General features: G+C 43.0%; 1 protein-coding gene across 2 annotated transcripts in view; it reads left to right on the top strand.

The window, feature by feature from the left end:
- The window catches only part of ULK4 (unc-51 like kinase 4), a 251,617-nt gene that overhangs the window by 9,828 nt on the left and 218,532 nt on the right, over positions 1 to 23,257 (top strand). For both annotated transcript variants that reach the window (XM_059664478.1, XM_059664479.1), the window contains exons 5-17: positions 510 to 672; positions 1,643 to 1,744; positions 2,676 to 2,759; positions 4,578 to 4,653; positions 7,046 to 7,138; positions 9,113 to 9,231; positions 9,387 to 9,456; positions 10,266 to 10,362; positions 10,991 to 11,095; positions 13,340 to 13,400; positions 15,006 to 15,187; positions 16,033 to 16,079; positions 19,420 to 19,498. In XM_059664478.1, coding sequence (XP_059520461.1) covers positions 510 to 672; positions 1,643 to 1,744; positions 2,676 to 2,759; positions 4,578 to 4,653; positions 7,046 to 7,138; positions 9,113 to 9,231; positions 9,387 to 9,456; positions 10,266 to 10,362; positions 10,991 to 11,095; positions 13,340 to 13,400; positions 15,006 to 15,187; positions 16,033 to 16,079; positions 19,420 to 19,498 — 1,278 coding nt within the window. The remainder of the gene's footprint in view (positions 1 to 509; positions 673 to 1,642; positions 1,745 to 2,675; positions 2,760 to 4,577; positions 4,654 to 7,045; positions 7,139 to 9,112; positions 9,232 to 9,386; positions 9,457 to 10,265; positions 10,363 to 10,990; positions 11,096 to 13,339; positions 13,401 to 15,005; positions 15,188 to 16,032; positions 16,080 to 19,419; positions 19,499 to 23,257) is intronic.

Raw genomic sequence — 23,257 nt, 5'->3', positions numbered from 1 at the left:
CTGGGGATCGAGCCTGCAACCCGGGCATGTGCCCTTGACTGGAATCTAACCTGGGACCCTTCAGTCTGCAGTCTGATGCTCTATCCATTGAGCCAAACCGGCTAGGGCTCTTTTTTAATTTAATTTAATTTAATTTATTTTTTTAAAATATATTTTATTGATTTTTTACAGAGGGGAAGGGAGAGGGATAGAGAGTTAGAAACATTGATGAGAGAGAAACATCAATCAGCTGCCTCCTGCACACCCCCCACTGGGGATGTGCCCGCAACCAAGGCACATGCCCCTGACCAGAATCGAACCCGGGACCCTTCAGTCCGCAGACTGACACTCTATCCACTGAGCCAAACTGGTTGGGGCAGCTTCTTTTTTAAAAAAAAAATGTAAGCATTTACTTTTCTAAGTTGTGATGAAGCAAGAAATGCTTCAAAGTGCTTTAGTGAGATGACGAGGTGCTGAGGGAACTGTAAGTCAGGTCAGGTGCTGACCGTGTTCATTTTTAATCTGTATAGATTCTCTTGGAAGGGCCCGGCACGTTGAAGTTTAGTAATTTCTGCCTGGCAAAAGTGGAAGGTGAAAATTTGGAAGATTTCTTTGCTTTGATGGCAACAGAAGAAGGAGGAGGTGATAGTGGGGAACATGTACTGAAGAAAAATATGAAAAGTAGAATCCGAGGTAGGTGGAGAGTTTTTAGATCCTAGCTCTCGTGTTGGGCCACCCAGGTCATGTTAGGGGATGATGTTGACCTTTTATTTTGCTAGTCAAATAATGGATGCAAAATAATAATGACGAGAAGTCCGGATACAGGGATGGCTTTGTCGACGGCCTAAGGTTTTCCATTAGGATCGAATGCTGTGTAGGCACCGGAACCCCTGACAGCCCGGATCTCATCCTGACCTCCGTATGTCCCTGACCACACGTCAGAACATCAGCGGCAGGGGTTTGGCCTCACTCCTGGCCGTGTCCTCCGCACTTGGCACAGTGCCTGGCACACGCTCGTGGCTCCGTAGTTATTTGTTCCACATGGTTGAGCAGCTGATACTTGCAATTAAGGAAGACTTTCAGGGGTTCACTCTTGGGGGGTGGTTTTGACAGTGAGCTGCGTCCTGGGGTGTTAGCTGTAGTTGAGCCAGTGTGCAGTGCTGGGTGCTGTCTGTGCCTCCGTGACTGAGGGGGTGTCTGGGGGCGGAGCCTCCGTCAGCCCCGTCTTTGAGTGTCTGCGCATCAGCCCTCCGCTGACCTGGGCCGCACTGTGGTTTGCATGATAAATAAGCTTTGCTGTAAATCCCGGGGGGATGTGGGGTGTTAACTGCTGCGTAACTTAACACATCCTGTCCAAGATGTTCTAACCAGAGCTGCTTTTCTTCCGACTATTTAAATTGTTAATTTCAAAGAGGATAAACATGCCTATAGGTGCCACACCTCTGACTGAGCTGGGTTTTTGAAATAACTCTGTTTATATTTTGACATATCCTGGTAAAATGGAACCGTACCATTAGGAAACATTAAAACGTGTGAAATGCACCTGAAGTTATGTTCACGTGCATATTCTCCCCATTTTCACCTTGTCGGTCTCTCCCAGGTGGGTTTGTGGTGGGAACAATACAAACTCCTAACGAAGCTGCTGTGTGTACTTTGTGTTTAGGATCGCTTGCTTACACAGCACCCGAAATTGTGAAGGGCACCGACTTCTCCGTCGCCAGCGACCTCTGGTCTTTGGGCTGTCTGCTGCACGAGATGTTTTCAGGTGATTACTGTCTGCTTCATTTTCAAGTCACAGCTGGATAAACACAAAGGTGAAATCTGTAGTTTGTAAATACAGTGGGGCCTTGACTTACGAGTGTCCCGACTAACGAGTTTTTTGAGATACCAGCTGTCTCTCGGCCGATTTTTTGCATTGAGTTGACAGAGTAATTTGAGTTAACGAGCTCCTTAACAAGCTAAACTCGTAAGTCAAGGCCCCACTGTATTTTACCTATAAGATGTGAAAAGGCTGGTTATTATTTTAACTTAATTTTTTAAAAATATATATTTTATTGATTTCAGAGAGGAAGGGAGAGAGAGATAAAAACATCAAATGATGAGAGAGAATCATCGATTGGCTGCCTCCTGTACGTCCCCCGCTGGGCATGTGTCTTGACTGAGAATTGAACCATGACCTCCTGGTTCATAGGTCGCTGCTCAACTACTGAGCCACACCAGCCGGCAAAGGCTGGTTTTTCTAATTTCTGTCTATATGATTTTGGCTGGAGTGATTGGAGTCTAGGCACATTCAGGTCCCTAGGACCTTTTTGACCGATAGGTATTTTTCGTGATGATCTGGAATGTTGAAATGTGCCTAACTATTAAAGAGCTGTGCTTATTAGTAGAAATTCTTGCAAAGGTACCTGCGACTGAATTATTCCCATGTGTCCAGTAGCCCACGTAAACCATGGGTCCTGGTAGATTCCATATGTGAATTTGTATATTGTTGGGGTGACAGATTTTGAATTATAGAAATATAAAAATACATAGTGTGCCTGGTATATACTAGACATTCAATAATTAGTTATCACTATATATGCATTTGTAAATTGTGTAATGCTGAACTATCTGCAGTTGGGTTTTTTTTTTTTTTTTTTTTAGCATTATTGGTGATGACAAACATATTTAATTGACAAGTTTTCATGTAATTTCAGGAAAACCTCCATTCTTCTCAGAAAGTGTTTCAGAAGTAATTGAAAAGATTATTCATAAAGCTCCTTCGCCACCTATTCCAAAAGGTAGGATTTTTGTTATAAATGCAGTTAATTTACACTTTACACTGACTACAGGTGCACTTTTGTTGTCTATTTCTATTGATTCATAACTTCCCAATTTACATTTTATAAATGTTCCCTAATTGATATTTTTAGAAATGTTAGTGTTCCCTTTGCCATTTTTTTTTAGATACTTAAATGGAAAAGTAGTAGTTTCCCTCATTTAAAATCACGAATTACTTTGCCCTCCTGTATCAAGAGATGTCTGGCTTACAGACTGAGAAGTCAGACTTTTATTTATTATTTTGTCTCTGTGTCGTTTACCTCATTTGGACTCATGTCCTTTGTAGTTATGCCTGGTTAGTGTTTGCATAGTAACGAGTCCGGCGTTCTCAGCCCTTGTCTTGATGATCAGAATGCTGCCCTGACAAGTTGTTAGAGCCTTTGGAAGGAGAGAGGGTAGTATTTAAAGTGTCGGGATTTTAATCACACAAATTGTGGTTAATATAACCATCTACTGTTAACAACTTTAAGGAAAGAAAAACAAAAGCAGATACAAACATAATAAAGCACTTTGCTCTACACCACAAGAAAAGTGAATCTTTTTTTTTTTTTAATATATTTTATTGATTTTTTACAGAGAGGAAGGGAGAGGGATAGAGAGTTAGAAACATCGATGAGAGAGAAACATTGATCAGCTGCCTCCTGCACATCCCCTATTGGGGATATGCCCGCAACCAAGGTACATGCCCTTGACCGGAATCGAACCTGGGACCTTTCAGTCCGCAGGCCGACGCTCTATCCACTGAGCCAGACCGGTTTCGGCGAAAAGTGAATCTTAAGCCACATAAACGAAAACAGAACTTTACAAAAAATAATATTGGGAGTTTTTGAGAGAAAAAAAAAATTGGAAGTCATTCATGGAAGAAATAGGAATACAGGATATTTTCAAGAATCACGCCAGGTGAAAAAAACAAAACTCTTGATATTTTGAAAATAATCTGTATTTCTTAAAACAAAATGCTGCATTTTTTCCCTTTCATTATCTTCGTCTTATTTTTTGTAGAAATCAGTCATTCGTATTTCTTCTGATGACTTTTCAATACAATATTGATTATTGTTTTCTCCTATAAGTTAAAGGTTTTTATGCAGGGAAGAAACCTGGAAATGAGGTGCCAAAGGTCTGGTCAGGGTACGACTGGTGGCCCAAGCTCGCTTATGTCACAGTCCTTCATCACACGGTGGCCAGAGTGCCTACAGTGCCTGGGGATGTTGTTGGCCATTGTCTTCATGGCTTCTTATTTTAACCATGACTGATAATTGGGCCGTGTGTGTGTGTGTGTGTGTGTGTGTGTGTATCTGTGTAATTTAAAAAGGCAAAGTTTGGAGATTAAGACAATTGGACAATATCATAATGTTGTGATGCTTATTATTTTTCCTGCTAAAAATAAAAGGAATTACAAGTATTCTAATCATAGTATATTAAAGCAAAGTTGGTCAAATTAATAATAATGCCTCAGAAAATGGGGCATAATTACTAGTGGAAGACAAGGGTATGACTTTGTTACGCCAGTAATCCTTACTGGGGTTAGACAATCAAGTAATTTTAGAAGTTGGTCGCAACTTAGTTTTCTGTAGTATAGGAAAAAGATATTAAAAAAAAATTGTGCCCCTCTCCCCTCTATTTAAATGGAAGCCTAATTGTTATTAATAGACTCAGTGTTCTCTTTAAAATAATTTATGTGCTTAAAGTACCATGACTTTAAATGTTGATGTAGGGTACGTATTCATCTCCTTATTACTTTTTTTTTTTTTCATTTTTGGGACTTAATTTGTGTGCAGATTCTTCTCTTCCTAAAGCGTCTCCAGATTTTATGAATTTGCTGGATGGTTTGCTTCAAAAGGATCCTCAGAAAAGGTCTGCACGGATGGTATTGTAATATGAACCATGGGCGGGATCTGTTTTTTTCTTTCATGCACGTCTGGAACAGCACTGTTCTTAACACACACAGGGGGGTTCAAACTGCTTTTTACAAAAGGAAATCTGAGTTTACACTAGGGTTTTTCTTTGCCCGCGTTTTTAATGAGGAATTTTAAGTCGTTTTCTCTTTTAATGTATTCAATAGTTGCCTAATACCTTGATGGATTTTCTTGTAACTCCTGAGTCCAACCAGCTTTGTTCTTCCCATTGTAGACTTCAGGCTGAAGCTCCCTTTGACTGTTGGACTAGGGCGGGTCCTGTTGAGATGGCTGATGTGATAACACTAACTGGGTGGTATTTTAATGTGACATATTTTTATGATACTCCTGTCATCATGGGAACATCAAGTGACAGGAAAATTGCACAGTGTGACATTTCTGTGTTGCAGCGTGGGGATGGGGTTCCCCTGGCCTGGGGGTCAAGAGCAGTTGGTTCCTAGTTCGGGTTCTGCCACTAGGTAACTGTGGGAAAAGGGAGTGGGGACACCGTTGTGAAGCAAGTATTTGGGTCTCTGCCTCAGTGTAAAATAATGAATATATTTCACATAGCAAATAAAACCCTCTGTTCTCCATCTTCATCAAATGTAAGAGGGAACTTGCAGAAGGAAAAACTTCTTGTATAAGTTTTAGGACAAGCCTCCCATGCTTGTAATAGAATGCCTTTAGGATTAGTGTTATTTTGGTGGGTAATCTTCCAGACATCTTTTGATAGGCTTAAGGATACTTTATTTAGGATGATATATTTACATTTCTACCTATTTATATCTCTATGTTGTATGCTTTTTTTTTTTGCATAAATGGGACCACCCCATAAACTACTTTTTTCTCTCTCTGTTTGCTTAGTCATTTTTTTCTTTTGTAAATATATATTTTATTGATTTCAGAGAGGAAAGGAGAGGGGGAGAGAGAGAGAAACATCAGTGATGAGAGAGAATCATTGATTGGCTGCCTCCTGCACGCCCCCTACTGGGGATCAAGTCTGCAATCTGGGCATGTGCTCTGACCTGGAATCAAACCATGACCTTCTGATTCATAGGGCAATGCTCAACCACTGAGCCACGCCGGCTGGGCTATATCTACTTAGTCACTTTGACTGGCTGCAGTGTATACATGATAACCTGTAATAGCAATAAACACTGAGAGTGTGTCTTGATTTAGAATGCCATACACACTGCTACAGGAAATAGCCTTTGAGTATGTTTTGTTATTCACTTGAGCAGTTATCCCTTTTGGATAAATGCTGGCCAAACGCTAAGAGCATTTAATAAAAGGCGAAAGATTTATGCGATCTGAAGAGAAACCAGAGTATTAGAGCATTTAAAAGTGTGATATGTTTGCTGCATTTGGGGAACATGTTCGAAATGGTTTCCACTTTCAGCAACGCTAGGAAGCTCTTTCCCCACCCGTTACCTGCCATGGGCTTTGCTGATCTTACACGTTTTTGCCAATCTTACAGATGGAAAAGAAATTCCATTTTACTGGCAATTTTATTTCTCCATGAGTAAATTTTAAGAGCCTTTGTATATATAGTTGTAAATTCTTTCTCTTTATCATTAGTGTTTTAATTTTGATTAAAGTAGTTTTCACTTCAATTCAGAAATGAATGATTAAATTAATTAAATATAAGCCATTGTCTTGTTTTGTTTTAAAATTTCAATCAGATTTAACCTTTCTGAGTCTGATGAGTATACCTAGAGGTATAATAATCTATTAGTAGTAAAACGTAATGCTTTGAGGGTGAGTCTGGGTTTTAGATAGAGCCAAAAGTCACTTTAATGTGGGTGACAACAGTTAATGTAGCTAGACAACATTTTAGCACCTAAATAGAGATGTGACTGTATATAGTCATGAAGTTGACATTCTTGTTTATTTCTGAATGAAGTTATAGGAGTGAAGTCCCACAAATGCAATGTGTAAAATAGGCAGGGTGCCCTAGAAAATCAAGCCTGTCGTGGGGCAGAATTATAGGTTGGTAATATGTGATCTATTTGCTTTACATTTTTAAATTATTGATAGATTTCTTCATTGAGAACCCAAAATGTTTTCATCAGGCTCCCTGGATATGAACCCTGAGACTTCCAACATTTAGTTGTCAGACCCTTTCATTCTGTACCATGTGAGGCTTCTGAATTATGTCTGAATTACCGGTTGCTGTTTAAGAGAGGTCAGTTGCGTACTGGAATGAAAGAGTAAAGTATCGCACGATCTCAGAGGTGCATTTACATGGAGATATTTACAAATGATAAAATCTGATTCCTATAACTGGGACATGTCCTGGGACTTCCCCCTGGGAATCATGAACAGAATTTTAACATTTGTGTTTTATGCAGATTAACTTGGGCAGGCCTGCTGCGGCATCCATTTTGGAAGGATGCTTTTACTAGAAAAGATCAGGACTCGAGCACCGAGGACTCCAGCGTCAGGTAGGATCAGCTTATCTTTGTGTGGGGGGCATGGCTGCTAAACACTCCTACGCATTAGTGTTCTGATGACACAGCATCAAGACAAGAACTTCTGTGTTTTCCTAGTAGAAAAATCAAGCATTTCTTTAAGGTTGTTGAAAGAGTTTCATCATGACATTTTTGTGTTCTTGATTTTGTGGATTTTCCAATCAGTTGTTTCAACTGGAGTCATTCATTTAGTATGGTAGTTATCAGTTCTGTTTACAAGCTACAAGTGGCTTCCCATCTTGCAAGCGTGGGGTAGGGTCTCATTTCCCCCTTTGCAGTTAGGTGTAGTCATGTGACTTGCTCTGGCTAATGGAATGCGAGCAGAAGTGACGTATTATTTCTGGATAGAAACTTGGAAAGCCACTGTGTGATCTGCTGCACTTCTCCTGGTGAGTTAATTGGGAAGAAAACTGTAAAAATGGAGTTGCTGTCAGGCTGCGTCTTTAGTGCCCACGGTGAGCATATCTTTCCCCCCAGCCTGCATGTCTGTGCCTGAGGAAGATGTACAGTTACGAGATTCTGAGCCACTGGCATTTGAGGGGTTGTATGTCACCACAGCATAACCGAGCTCGTCTTGACTAATATACTTTGTTTTTATTATAAAAATCTTCTTAGCCCAGGACCCTTACAAAATTGATGGTATTTGGAAAAGAACAGGTGAGAAGTAGCTGAATAAAAGTTCTGATAATTGACTCTTTCCCCTCCTTACCTCATTGTGATAAATGGTTGTCTGATCCTTAATTTTAATCTTGGCAGGTTCATTGTCTTGGATAGAGGAGTCTGAGTTCTATTTGAAGTCTTTCCCAAACTTGAGTTTCTCTGAGCCAGTGAGCTTCAGTTATGCTTTCACTATAGTATTAGGTGCTACAGAGAACTGGGCGCTGGTCCGCAGTGTCAGCAAGTCACAGAATACCTCCGACCTCAGTTTGTCATCTTCCTTTTTAACCTCCTTGCCTTTTATTGCTTTTTTCTGCCTTATTGCCCTTGCTGGGACTTTTTTCCAGTGAGATACTGAATTAGTGATGAAAACGAACATCCTTGCCTGGCTTCTGCTTGTAGGATGAAAGCGCCTTTCCCCATTAAGAACGATGAGGTGGAGGTTTCTGTCACTGCCCTTTTTCAGTTTGAATGAACGCTGAATTTTACTGAATGCCTTTATGTATTGGGTAATGTGATCATGTGGTTTTTCTCCTTTAGATTCTCATTATGGACTCTTTCATAAATTGGTTTTCAAATATTGAACCAGCCTTGCATTCCACAATAAAGTTATTGTGTGTTACAGCCTTTGTCTTGCTGGATGTCTTTGTGGCCTAGTGGCGGGAGGACAGTGAGAGAGGCTGAGAAAGAGAGCGGAGCCCCAGGGGTTTGCCCCACATTCTTGAGACCGTAGCTTTTTGGTTAGAGAAGAGGATGACCTCCTCTGTGAGTGTTAGGCACTGGCCAGATGCGGCTGCTGTTCCCAGCTGCTGCGGCAGGGCTACCTGGGGGCCGGGGCAGGACAGAACGGAAAAAGAAAAGGAACACCTAGGGGATTTCCCTGCTCTGACCCAAGAGGTCCCTTTCCTGTCCTTGGAACAGAAACAGAGGGCTTCTGACGGGCTTCCTCTGTGTCCTCGCTGCCTTCGAGCCCAGGCTGGGCAGCACCGGGAGGGGACACTCTAGGGAGACTCATGTTGGGTCACGGCTACTTTGAGTTGTGGTTTCTGTCCCCAGTCTGCCAGCTGCTATTTATTTTTCTGGGAGAAGGCGTAGAGACTTCTTCACACACTGTCCTGCTCGTAGCGGTGCTCATGGTCACTGCTCGGTGAAAAATACTGCTTTTCTCCATGGCTTTGCCCAATGTCACGTGTAATTTAGTTATCATTTCCAACCTCTTGTTCGACACAGAAAGCTGTGTAGAAAGCTCACAAGTAAGTTCGATTGTGTTGACTTTCTCCTGTTGAGCAGCAGAAACGTGATGGAATGTTCCGGGTCACGAGATGCCAAGGAGCTTGTGAGGAGCCCCCCGAGCGGACCAGCCAGAGGGGAGAGGAGTGGCCAGCGGCCGAGTCGCTCTTGGAGGCTAGGTGGGCTTTCATTCGAGCACGTGTGTGCCGCCTCGAATGCTGTGTTGAGACTTCCCTCCGCATTCGTGCTGTCTTTCTCTCTCAGTCCCTGCCTGCGGGTGCCCCGCTCATGGTACCTGTTCCTTCCTGGCTAACGTTCTCCTTTCCTGCCACAGAAGATCCAGCTGAGCTGCGGCCTAAGAATGCTCTTGGGGGTCAACTGAACGAGTCCATGTTCCTTCTCAGGTGGGTGAAGTGACAGAGCAGTGAGGGGTCCCCGGCCGGAGGATGAAAGTACATCTTATTACAGCATCTGTTGTCCTGGATTTTAAAAAAGCTTTGTATACTCCGGGGCATTTCCTGTGAGCTAAGTCAGTACTTGTTTAATGAATGAACCAACAGGTAAGTAAGAGAAATGGGAATCCTGATCTTTGGGAATTTGAAGGAGTTTACTAAAGAAGGCCCTGGTGATCTGAGTGAATTTCTTAAAATGTGAAAAACTGAAAATTAGAGACTGGGGGTGGGGAGGGTGGGAATGGAGTGGCCCATCGGGCACGGAGGCCATTGACAGGTGTGGGCGGAGTCATTACAAGTAGATGTGGGTTTATATCACTCCTCACTCAGCAGGCACCAAGAAACCTTTCCATATTGAACATCATCTGGAATAAAATTGTGAATATTATTCATCCTTTGTGGAATATCTGATGTATTTTGTTATGTTAATCCTGCTCACACCAGCAGACATTTAAAGAATAATAAAATCATTGTTGTAAGTTTTCCAGTAAAAACAGAAAATACTGCATGGAGCATAGAAGCTGTAAACAAACAAAAAAAAAACCACACAATAAATTAGCCAGGGAATTACTTTAAAAAGTTATAAAAATAATAGTCATGTAAACACAGATAACATTAAATGTTTTTATATGATGAGATCACATAGAATTAACGTATTCTGCCCTTTTTCAGGAGACCTGTTTTCATTTTCCCCAGCATATAGTAAGCGGAGGGTAAAGTTTCTGACGTGTGAGTAATGGTCACTGGTGTGTGTGTTTCAGTTCTCGTCCTACTCCGCGAACCAGCACTGCCGTGGGGTCAAGCCCTGGTGTGGATGTGACCCAGAGTTCACCGCAGAAGGCGCCTCCTTTGACCAAGGTGAACAGCGATGGATTGTTTTTTGTTTTTTGTGTGTTTTACATGAGATATAGAGATTCTAAAGAATAATTGCAAGTTGGTTTCCGAGCTATGTTGGTGATTACAAAATTTACAATTAAGTCATTGCCTTATCATTGGTTTTTCTAGTAAGCACACGTAAGAGAGAGGTGCTTTATAGTTTTTTTTAAATATATTTTTTAATTGATTTCAGAGAGGAAGAGGGGGAAAGAGATAGAAGCATCCACGATGAGAGAGAATCATTGATCAGCTGCCTTCCGAAAGTTCCCCACTGGGGATCGAGCCTACAATCTGGGCATGTGCCCTTGACCAGAATTGAACCTGGGACTGTTCACTTCACAAGCCAACACTGTATCCACTGAGCCATACCCGCTAGGGCATATAGTTTTTTTTTTTTTTTTAAGTAACAGCTTCATTGAGCTGTCATTGATATACCACGTAATTCACCCATTTAATTCACCCATATGAAGATCCAATGAGACTCCCTGTGCAAGTGTTTTGAGTATCAGTTGAGGTACATTAGAATGACCTTGCTCAGCATCTTATTAGTTCAGGCTTTCAAAGCTCTTCATTAGGCACAGAAACAGTCTAACTTTTGTTGTTGTTTCAGACCACAGGTGGGCACCTGAGCCAGCAAGACATGGAATCCCAGATGAGGGAGCTCATCTACACAGACGCAGAACTCGTCGTCACGCCAATTATTGACAATCCCAAGGTGCGGAGAACACCCCATGCCCCGCAGGCTGGGTTTACCATTTCACTGAGGACTGAAGTCTGGGTGATGTTTTCATTTCTGTTCCTCTTGTCTTCCGCTTGGATTTTGTTCGAACCACACACATGTCCACACGCCTAACTCCCGCCCTGTCTGTAACCCTCTCTCCTTCCTGCCTGGGCGGTGTTCTTCCTGCCCCACATCCCCTCCCCCCCTGCCACCCATCAGCCCAGCGGGCCCAGGAGTGGCTGCTGACTCAGACCTCAGACCTGAGCCCTCGAGGCCTTCCTTTCTCAGCACGTGCTTAACGTGGATCACTCCAGATGTTCTAGTTGATGGTGTTACGAAGGCAGATGGCAGTGAGCACCGCTCACCAGGCGTGGCTGGGTGGGCCGATCACAGAGACCACGCCCGCTCATAGGTTATCAGGACGCAGGTGGGCGGTGGCAGACCCTGGGAGCTGGGGGACTCTGGGTTCACTTCTACCCCAGGGGAGTCCTATTGCTTCCTGTCTTTTGGAAAGCAATGCTCTGTTACTAGGGATGAGTGCCTTCCTTGAAAAAATGTCATTTCTCAGTCCCTTTGTTTTCTGTTGACGCCCAGTCTCCAACACATTCTTCCACTATCTATTCTGTATGTGAATTTTTTAAACTGTCTTTTTCTGTGTAAATTTGTGACCGTTTCCTCTCATCTCATCGGGGAACATTGCTCTGGTTTAGAGTAAATGGGTTGTTGGATGTGTGCGTATTTGCTACAAAGACAGCATTTCATATAGATCACCCAGCGATTTTCACAACAGAGCGACTTCTTTTTATGAGTTTAGATATCTGGCAGAATAACTGGATATTACATCAAATTTAATGGGTAACGGGGCATTTTCCCAGTGGACCCTCTAGAACAATTTGCGAATTTTTTAAAACCATATTCCCTATTTTTTTATTTCATTTTATAGCCACGTTTGGTTGTTTCTGGGAAATGTTAGCTGTTTTTTAAACATTCTTACTATAGGCTTTTATTTTGAACTGATTTTAGACTTCCAGAAAAACGTTAGAAAATATTAGCGTTCCTCCCTATATACCTTTTCCCCAGTTTCTCCTAATGTGAACACCCTACAGGACCGCAGGTGGTTGGCAGACCAGGGATTAACTCTCCTAATGTGAACACCCTACAGGACCGCAGGTGGTTGGCAGACCCAGGGATTAACGTTAGCACGGTGCGAATTTTGCCAGCTGTGACCCTGACGCCCCTTTTCTGTTCCTGGACCCACGTTTCAGTTTATGTCTCCTTGCTCTCCTACGGGCGGTCCTTGTCTCTCCCGGCCCTGTGGTCATTTCCTGACCTCTGCTTGTTCTTCATGACCTTGACACTTGGAAGTGGTCAGGTGTTTTGTAGAATGTCCCTCCACTTAGGTTTGTCGAAGGCTTTCTCTTGATGAGAATGAGGTTGTCTATTTCTGGCAAGAATACTACCAGCCGAGGCCTTAAAAACGCACTGTGGATTTTGGAGAGGTGAGACATAGAAATGTGATGGTTGAATATTTCATAAAAGCTTCAAGAGGAAGGACTCCAGACTCATGCGCTTTCTTATTGAGGCTGTCACAGCTTCCTGGAGCGATGTGGCCTTGAATTCAGCCTTCAAGTCCTGGCCATTCCTACGACCTCAGTCCACCTCCTGCCTCTTCATAAACCCTGTCCCGGCCACATCGGCCAGAAGGGCTTGCTGCCTTCGCTAATGCTTAAAAACACTCCTCTCGTGAGATGTTTTGTCTGATTATGTCCTGCCTGTTCTGCACCGTTACTTCAGTTTTTTTGTTGTTTAACAAATGTCTGTGTTGTTACCCGAGTGACAGCTCTCTGACAACAGGATAACATCTCTGTGTGTGTGTGTGTGTGTGTGTGTGTCCGTGTCCCTAACACTGAGCATGGGACCTGGCAGGTCTCCAGCACATGTTTTGTTCAGTGACCAAATTTCTCACCTAGAGGTAAATTAGCTTACACGTAAGCCTCAGTAGGGCATCTCTTTCAAGAAGCTTAATTTTGCTGCAAATATCAATGGAAATGATCTTATTTTTATAAATCATCATCCATATTTGTATATTTTAATCTTAAACGGCACTGTTGAATTCTTATGGGTGACAAATTTTACAGCATTCCTTTCTGTCCTCACTAACTTATAATCTGATCTAGGCGATAAATCAGGAGCCAATGTCTGTCTCAAAAGGTGTTTTTTTTCTTTTTTAAACCACAGATCATGAAACAACCACCAATTAAATTTGATCCAAAAATATTGCATCTACCAGCATATTCAGGTAGGCTCATAAAGGTTTAGTTTAGACACTTTGCAGACAGACATTTAATAGCACATGGAATATTTTATTCATGAATAGTTAAATTTCTATTTTCTTGCCAACTGGTTGTCCTCTTGGCAGTGCTATGCAAATTGTAAACAACCTGTAATCCATTTGTGCCAGCTTTTGACCGTACTCGGCTGAGTCTGGGCTGCCCTGTGCTCTTGTGGGTGGGAGAGTTCCTGAAAAGCTGGGTGGGTTTTCCTGTTACGTGGGCAGGTCCTTCTCCTGCCCTTCCCCTGGTAGAGCCCATTGAATTTCCAACATTTGTGGTGTTATGGTGGGTGTGGAGGGTTGGAGACCACAGTGAAGAATTGAGAGTCTACTCAAGGAAGCCAGGGCAGTTGAGAATGGGACCAGAGGGTTCACTTTTGTGGGGATGGTGTGGGAATGGATGTTGGGGTCCAGCCCCAGCAGGTCCAGGGCTTCCCAAAGGTGTGGATGGAGTCGGCGAAGAAGGGCAGGGCGACTGTGTCAAGCAGCACGGATGGACTGGCTTCCAGCAAATGGAGATACTTAAAAGGAGATTGTTATGTTTCCTTTCACCTACTGAAAGTCTGATTTAGGGTGAACGTCAGAAATTAAAACAATAAAAAGAAATTTAGAGAGAGGTCATCAATCCATTGCCTCCTGCACACCCCCTGCCGGGGATTGAGCCAGCAACCCAGGCATGTGTCCTGACTGGGACTAGAACCAGCAACCTTTCGGTGCATGGGACAAGGCCCAACCAACGGAGCCACACCGGCCAGGGCAGAAATGTTTTTATACCATAAATTTGGGCGTATTGTATTTGATAAAGCTATTGAACTAGATTTGGAAAAACTTCATCATCATGGCTAGAGTAGAATCTCTGATTTGAAATAAAATCAAAGTAAATTAAAAACATAAAATATGGGCAAATTTAAATAAGCCATGCCAAATAGAACCACTATTGATGAAAACGTAGAGGATTACTGTAAAATAATATTCCTTCCCCTTTGCCCTTTACTTTGTGTTATTCCGGGAAAGGGCTGTTGCAGTTTATCTTGTCTGAAGGTGGAGCTCTGCTCAGCCATGTTAACGGGATGGCATCTCTTTCCTGGGTTCAGCCTGTGTTTGTATAGGGACGTGGAGGCAGGATCCCAGGTGACTTCAGCTTTCATATTCACCTTGTGATGTTGAATAGTAATTTCGTTGGAACCTTTTAACAACTGTACTATTTTTGGCTTTTCCAATATTCTAAGGCTAGATTGCTTTATTTACAGAAAGACTTGTGTGTTTTTTTTTCATGATACAATGTTATTTAACCTGGCGTTTTGTATTCTCATTTGCTGGATAATTCTCCTTGAGGCATCTCATTTTTCCCCCCCCAGCATAGTTACAAGAGTCTCCAGTAGAAGAAAGTGAAATGAGTATAAAAGAGTAAATGAGAACAGTGTCAGCTTTGGAGTAGTTTGGATTTTGACATTGTGAAGTCACGACTTTTTCGCCTCAGCTTTTGAAGTACTGTTCCATTTCATTTCTCCCGAGATATTTTCGTGGTGCTTTTTCACGAGACCCACTTTCAATATTTCCTTTCCTCTGCAGTGGACAGGTTAGTGTCCCTGAAAGACCAGGACTGGAACGACTTTCTGCAACAAGTGTGCTCGCAGATCGACTGCCCCGAGAAGACCATGGGCGCCTCCCGGGTCAAGCTGAACCTCCTGTGCTACCTGTGCGTGGTGGCCGGTCAGAGGGAGGTGGCCACCAGGCTCCTGCATTCCCCCCTGGTAGGTGGTTACGTTGTGACAGCAAGACCCCTCGCACGGTCCTTGCAGCATGCCTTCTGCATGCCACTCATGTGTATCGATAGCGATTGAAACAAGAGCTAAATTATTAATTCCAATTATAATGCAAAAGGGATTTATCAAGATCATAGGTTTGTCAAAACTATCCTCTCTTTCATCCTGAAGTCTAAGAGCAGTTGCATAGACAGTGATTTTGAACTTGTTTTGCTCATACTCTGGCTTGCGTTTTATGTTGACTTGTAATAGTTGTGTGATATTTTTCACATCTGAAATCATAGGACAGGGATCAGTCTGTGGAATGAGCTGCCCCTGTGAACTAGAGGGTCCTTTATTGGGCCACCTGGTAAACCCCACGGTTTCTGATCCGACAGTGAAGGGTGACATTGAGTCCTAAGACTTCCCCCCGGTCATGCTGTTTGTCGGGCTGGCTTGGTTCATGGGGGAGGCCCTAGGAGTTGGGCAGAGCTTTGGAAGTCACCCCAGGAGGAAGTTACAGTGTCTGGGCTTTCTCCGCAGTGGGGCCTCATTGGGAACTGGCTTGAAAATTAAGTCATCTGCTTTCAGGATAGTTTTAAGCTTACTTTTTTGGTACTTGGTGTGTGTTTATGGCACATTTAGGGAATGTAAGTGGGTATGAGAAACTGAAAGTAGTGTTTATTGTTTATTTTTAGCTTATTCATATCCTCAGTGCTTTTGCATTTTTGTGAATAATTAACTTCTTAGTGCGGGATTCCCATCTCAGTTGTATGCAGGTCTGGTTTTTTAACCGTGCAGTCACTTTCTATGCGGTTTCATGAATGAAATGTATGTCTTCATTTTTATCCTAGTTCCACTTGCTAATCCAGCATTTGCGAATGGCTCCAAACTGGGATATGTAAGTAACATTTATATTTTAATAACTTATTCTTCATTATTTTATTCAGTTATTTTAGGTAATTTCTGAGCATGGAAAACGTTGAGAAGATTTGTGCTAAGGTCATTAAAAAGAAATCAACAAAACCTAACACTTCAGCTAAAACTTAAATTATATCCTTGAAAGGGGTGCCCCCTGCTGGCTTCTTAAAATAGACTCTCTTCATCCTTTCCAAATACTGCTTTAAAACATTTTTTTTTAATAGAAAACTTTTTTTTTCTATTTAAAATTAAAAAAATATATATCTTTTTTGCTGAAAGTAGTATAGACGTCCCCTTTTCTCCTCCATCAGTCCCCCCTCCCTCACCAGTCATTTGTGTATCACCTCCCCCCCCCCCCCCCCCCCCCCAAGCTTCACCACACCATTGTCTGTGCCGTTGGGTTATGCAGACACACATATAAATTCTTTGGTTAATCTCTTCCCTCACCCCCCTTCCCTCTGAGATTGAAGTTTAATTGTTAAACTCTTTTGAGGAAAAGGTAGACAAGTCCTCTGCTTAAAGCTTTCTTTTATTCTCTCCATTTAAATACCACTTCCTCCAGTGAGGCCTTCTCTGACCCAGGCCCTATCACCCTGGTAGCATTTGGTAAAGGTCCTTAATTTAGCTGAGAGATCACTGTTGAAGTAGGTTTGTTTATTTCTTGGCTTTGTTCACATATGGGAAAACAAAATAGAATAACATCATATACCTTTGTAAGTTTCTCTCCCATTTTAACATGTATTTTAATGTCATTAGTTATTTGTCTAAGATATTTTTTAAAGACATGCCTCTTTCTTAATATGCTACAAACGCTTGACAGTTCATTTACACTCTTCTCTGTTTTGGGATAGTGAAAATGACAAACAATGCAATAATGAACACTTTTGTGTTTAAATCTGTTTTCTTTGACCTCTTAGGGCACATTTGTACCATTAGAATGAGTGGCTAAAAGGCAATAAAATATTTTTGTTAAAATTGCTAAAATGCTCTTTAGGAAGATCGTCTCAACATTATCCCCCGTCAGTGTGTATAAAGATGCCCTTTAGTTAGAACTTTAGCAGTGGGTATTTATCAGATTTGTCAATCAACTTTACTGAAGTATAATTTGCATATAATTATAAAATTTAAATTTATAAATTGTGGTAAAATATACATCATGTAAATTTTACCATTTTAGCCATTTTTTAGTGTCTCGAAGTATATTCACAGAGTTGTGCAACTCTCACCACTATCAATTTCCAGAACTTTTCCATCATCTCAAGCAGAAGCTTTTGTCCATTAAACAATATCTCCCTGTTTCCCCTCCTCCTGGTCCCAGTAACCTCTATTCTACTTTTTGTCTCTCCGATTTTGCCTCTTCTGGGTACCTAGTGTAAGTGGGATCAGACAGTATCTGTCCTATTGTGTTTGGCTTATTTCATTCAGCTTAATATTTTCAGAGTTAATTTATGTTGTAGCATGTACCAGAATTTCATTTCTTTTTAAGGTAGAATAAATTCCATGTAAATATTATTCCATGTGAACATTGGTGTACAAGTACCTGTTCAGTCCTTGTTCCAGTTCTTTGGGGTGTACACTAGTAGCGGAATTGCTGGGTCATATGATAATCCCATGCTCACCTTGAGGACCCATGTTTTCCATAGCAGCACCAGTTTACACTTCCACCGGCTGGACCTGAGGGTTTCTGTTCACATTCTCCTGATTTTCTCTGTTTCTTTTTTCCCTCTGATAGTAGCTATCCTAATGGTGTGAAGTGCTAGCTCATGGTTCTGATTTGCATTTCACTGTGACTAGTAATGGTGACCATCTAGATTTTCATGTGCTCATCGCCATTTGTGTATCTTCTCTGGAGAACGGTCTGTCCCAAGTCCTTTGCCCATTTTCTAATTGGGTTCCTTGTCTTATGTTGATTTGTAGGAGTTCTTGATATATCCTGGATATTAACCCCTTATCAGATATATGATTTACAAATGTTTTCTCTCACTCTGTGAGTTGCCGTTTCACTCTGTTGACAGTGCCCTTTGATGCGTAAAAGTTTTAAATTTGTAACTTGTCACTTTTGGTCCAAGGTCCTACCACAGTGATGGCGAACCTTTTGAGCTCGGCGTGTCAGCATTTTGAAAAACCCTAACTTCACTCTGGTGCCGTGTCACATATAGAAATTTTTTGATATTTGCAACCATAGTAAAACAAAAACTTACATTTTTGATATTTATTTTATATATTTAAATGCCATTTAACAAAGAAAAATCAACCAAAAAAATGAGTTTGTGTGTCACCTCTGGCACGCGTGTCATAGGTTCGCCATCACTGACCTACCACTCCTTTTGCATGTACTGCCCAGGGCTTCTTTATAAAATCTGGATGCTGGTTCAAGGAGGATGGGAGTCCTTAAGAATCATTTCTGTGCCCGAGCTCCGACGACACGAGCACCTCCCTGTGGTTGTCCTCGGAGTCCGACTGGCTTCCCTCCGGGGCGCCTGTATCTCTATTTGGAGACCCTGACAAGTCTCAGCCCAGAGAACATGCCGGCATCGCTAACAGTGCAGTTCTCACCAGCTCGCACACTCGGCATTCTCTCCACATTACAGAAAAGATTCCCATCAAACGAATTTTCTATATGAAATAAACTTTTCCAAATCACCTGAAGTGATGTTTATCAGCTTTATTTTCTGCTGGATCATGAAACAGAAACACCGCACTAAGACCAGTATTGGTTAAAATAGAACAATATTTGTAAGACTTATGATTGTAAAACTTCGTATTAAAGTGAATATATACATGGTGGGGCAAAAGTAGGTTTACAGTTGTGAGTACACAAAACAGTTTATTCTTGTATTATTACTTGTTAATTATTTTATTATTTTCCCTGTGAACAGCTGTAAACCTACTTTTGCACTGACCTGTATATGTTTAACACTAATGATAAGTAGTATTATTTACTACACACACACACGCACACACGCATATATATATAATCACCTGTCTGCTAAGAGGTAGAACAGAGACCTTTAGCCAAAGACCTCTGTGCTCAGAAATAAAAATTACTCTGTCCGTCTCTCTGGTTAAGCCTTTGGAAAATGTGTTCCACTTGCTGTAGGAGCACAACTTATTCAGCTTTTCCACGGGGTGAGCAGGCATGCTTTGTGGTCTCCCGCGCGCATTTCTCTGGGCCCTGTACACGGGGGAGTGTTGCTCATCCCGTCTCACCCGCCTTATCTCCTGTCAGTGCTCGTCCTTACTTAATGGAACTCTCCCGGGGGTCGGTTTCCTCAGTCCCTGACTCTCCTGCTCACAGACTGTTTTCTCTCCACTTACAGACGGGCCAAGGTCGCTCGCGTGATTGGTCTACTGGCCTCACACACAGCCGAACTTCAAGAACATACACCTGTTATTGAGGTAATTGCTCTTAGTCCTGAAATGTTACGAATGACAGAGGAGAGTGTCCCTCATTTTGTGACTTGGAATACGCAGATTTCATTGCCCTTCACGAAGTTCTCTCCGTGGGATTGTCCCGTTGCCATAAAACGATGACCTCCATAGACCTTCAGGCTCAACACCAGCTGGACATAGAAAACATGTTCAGTAATTGAAGGGGTTTGCGGCTCTATCGTCTGTCACTTACGTTTGGAGGAGGCCCGTTTCCCGAGGGAAAGCTTTATGTGGGTAGAGGTCCCGGGGGGTCTGCCGATGAGGACAGGCTGTCGCCAAGGCTGGAGCTGGGAGCCGCCCACTCCCACTGTGGGGTCCTTGTGCCTGGAGACAGTGTGGGCTGCTGCCGTGGGAACTCCTGCAGGTCTGGGCAGAGGGCAGCTGCAGCCACCGGGCCTGTCAGTCGCCCTGGGTGATGTGCCTGCGGCCTGATCCCCCGCAACTGCTGCTGCCGCCGCCACCAAGAGCATTTGGCCCGGCAGTTCTCGAACCGCCCTTGTCCTCGTGTCCTGGGCTAGTACTTCCTGCTCCTCCGACTGGGCACCTCTCAGAGTATCTCCCACCTCCTGTTGCTGCCCCTCATTAATCACTGCATTCCGGATGCTGCTCGGGTTGGGAGGGGCGGTGTTCATTCCTGATCCTCTTGTACCCTGCGATCCTGCACTGTCCCCTTTAGGACATTTGCCCAAGTGACGCTCGGGAAAAGTCATTTAAAAAGGCACGATAGTGTGTAGTTGGCCGTCTGGACGCCTGTTTGAATTAAGCACACTGTACTGTGAACTAAGTCCTGTTGGAGCTGGGTGTTCCCTGTGATGCCCTCTTTACCCGATGGGCTGTGATAATGGAAGCAGCCACTAGAGGTCACCCAAACACTGGGAACGAAGTTTCGCAAACTTCAGGAAGAAGCAGGCTTAGCAGATAGAGCTTTTTTGTTTTCATCTTTTCCCTGTTTTTTTCTCCTCCTCCTCCCCCTCCTCCCCCTCCTCCCCCCTCCCCTCCCCCTCCCTCACTCCTTTCTGTCCTTCCTCTTCTCCCTCCTCCCTTCTCCTACTTTCTCCTCCTCCTCCTTTCTCCTCCTCCTCCTTTTTCCTTCTCCTTTTGAGTTTCCACCGTGTGAAATGAAGTTGCATTCCATTGGTGATGAAGACCATAGGAGATGAATGAAAGCCAGCACAGCTCTCCAGCAAAGTGCAGTCAGCACCTTGCCCGTGTCCCAGGGGGTAGGGCCCCGGGAAGCCGGCTGCGAGCCTTAGCGCAGGGCTCCTTGGACAGGTTTCTGTGAAACTCCCAGTTGGGTGTTTGTAGATCGTTTTTCAGTAAATTATTAATAAAATTTCAGGTATGAGCTACATTCTGATTTCTCCAGTAGGTTTACCTTTAGCAGATACTAAAAACTGTGGTTGAAGATTCTATAGACCTTTTAACGGTATAAAACCTCATTTTATTATTCATCTTTGTTTCCCACAGTCCCTAGCAGCAAGGTAACATGTATTTCGGGCACTTAGTCAATGTCAGAAGATTTAATAAATGATTAAAACAATGGTGGGAACAGATGCTGGTGTGATTTGTTACAAAGAGGCAGAAGAGATCGGGGGACATCTGTTGTACTAGCCTTGGGATGTAGTTTAAATCTCTTTCATCTCATTCTGTCGTTATTGGCTACAGACAAGAGCTGAGCATCACCTCTTGTATGTGTTTAGAAGCATTTGTTCAATTCTTCATTTTTTTTTCATAGAAAAATATGGCCTGATTCTTAGGCTTTTCCTACTAGATCACGCATTTACCACCCAGTGATCACTGGGGTTCCTGTGTGTAATAACTTTTAGGAAATAGTCCTGGCATTTTGATACATATTTGTAGTCTCAAGCATGCAGTGGATGTAGTTCAGGAAGTTGATTATAGAACCCTAAAATTTAGAACTGGATGGAATATTAACAGGTGTACTAGTTTGACTCCTTCATTAAATGTTTTCATTATGGGAAATTTCAACATACATAAAAGTAGAGAGACTGGAATATGAGACATCACTCATTTCCAGGAATTATTAGCACTTTGCCAACCTTATTTGTCTGTCATCTTTTGCCCTCTTCTTTCCCATCTTGTTCCCTCTCTCCTCTCCTTCCTCTCTCTTCCCTCTTCTCCTTCTCTCCCTGTAGTATTTATTTTTTTTAAAAAATCCAGCCAACCACACCGGTTCCATTCCTGGTCAAGGGCACATGCCCAGTTTGTGGGCTTAATCTTAGCAGCGGCCGTGCAGGAGGCAGCTGATCGATGATTCCCTCTCATCACTGATGTTTCTATTTCTCCTTCTCCTCTCCTCTCTGAAATCAATAAAAACACATTTTAAAAAGTAAAAAACAAAAACAAAACATTTTACTCATAAATACTTCAGTATATGTATCTAGCAGAAAAGGATTTAAAAAATATAACCACAATACCACTATCACACTTAAGGCCACAAAAAGTTTCTAAAATTCTTGTGGTGTTAGATTTTATACTTAGGCTGACAATTCATTTTGAGTTAATTTTGCATAGGGTGTTAGGTGTAGACAGAGGCTTTTTTATTTATTTGCATCTAGTCAACAAATATTTAAATATATTTTATTGATTTTTTACAGAGAGGAAGGGAGAGAGATAGAGAGAGTTAGAAACATCAATGAGAAAGAAACATCTATCAGCTGCCTCCTGCGCATCTCCTATTGGGGATGTGCCCGCAACCCAGGTACATGCCCTTGACCGGAATCGAACCTGGGACCTTTCAGTCCGCAGGCCGACGCTCTATCCACTGAGCCAAACTGGTTTCGGCCTACTCAACAAATATTTAAAGAGCACGTTCTTTGAGCCAAGTAATGGGATAGGCGTTGGAGGCACAGTGATGAGCGAAACAGGTGTGGTCTCTTCCTCCTGGAGTTTCTGACGGACAGCGGACATTACACACAGAGAGAGGAGGAAATACCAGACACTGAGGGGACCAGTGACGTGGGAACACAGGGGAGTTGCTTTAGTGGAAGGGAGAGGGGATCCTGTGCTATGAAGGAGGAAATGGTCATTTTAAAAAATTGTTTTTGAGAGTTAGGTTAAGTTGAAAACGGACATGTGGATTGGGTTTGGCAAGATGAGTGTGGGACAGTGAGGGTTTTGGTGACGCGTGCTGTAGAAACCAGATTGGAGAGGCTGTATAGGAAACCAGGGTGAGCAGGTGAAGATGTATCTAGGTCAGGAAGTCTGGCTGTGAGTGTGAGGCACATTTAAATGCTAACGAAAAAGAGCCACTGCAGAGGGAGGCATCGAGGATAGAGGCGAGACATGGGCCACTGGCGGTGTATGACGGGCAGAAGGGAATGACCTTAGGCCAGGGAAGGGGCACTTCACCTGCTGTAAAGGAAGAGAGGGTGAGTAAAGGTAGATGGAGTGGGGGGCAAGGCTTGGTGGTGGGAAGATGAGGGAGCTTGTCATCACAGAGAATGGGAGAGCTGCCATAGGCTTTCATAGGAACCAAGGCTGTGATTAAGAATTTAAGGTGGAAGAAGCCGATTTGCCCAGGTGTGGGGTGGTCTCCAGGAGATGTTTGGGTTCCAGTCCAGGGAGGGCTTGAGTCCGTGGGAAGGCGGGAGTGGCTACTTCCAAACGCTCTCCAGTACGGCCCAGGGTTTGCGTCTTACCCCCTGAGCCCAGGCTGGGTGGAAGTGAAGGCGGTGGGCTTGGCTTCAATGGTCTTGTTGAGTT

This window comes from Myotis daubentonii, chromosome 14, assembly GCF_963259705.1.
Source record: "Myotis daubentonii chromosome 14, mMyoDau2.1, whole genome shotgun sequence".
NCBI classification, from domain to species: domain Eukaryota; kingdom Metazoa; phylum Chordata; class Mammalia; order Chiroptera; family Vespertilionidae; genus Myotis; species Myotis daubentonii.
The sequence above is the reverse complement of the archived record's forward strand: the minus strand, read 5'-3'. Positions and strand labels throughout refer to the sequence as shown.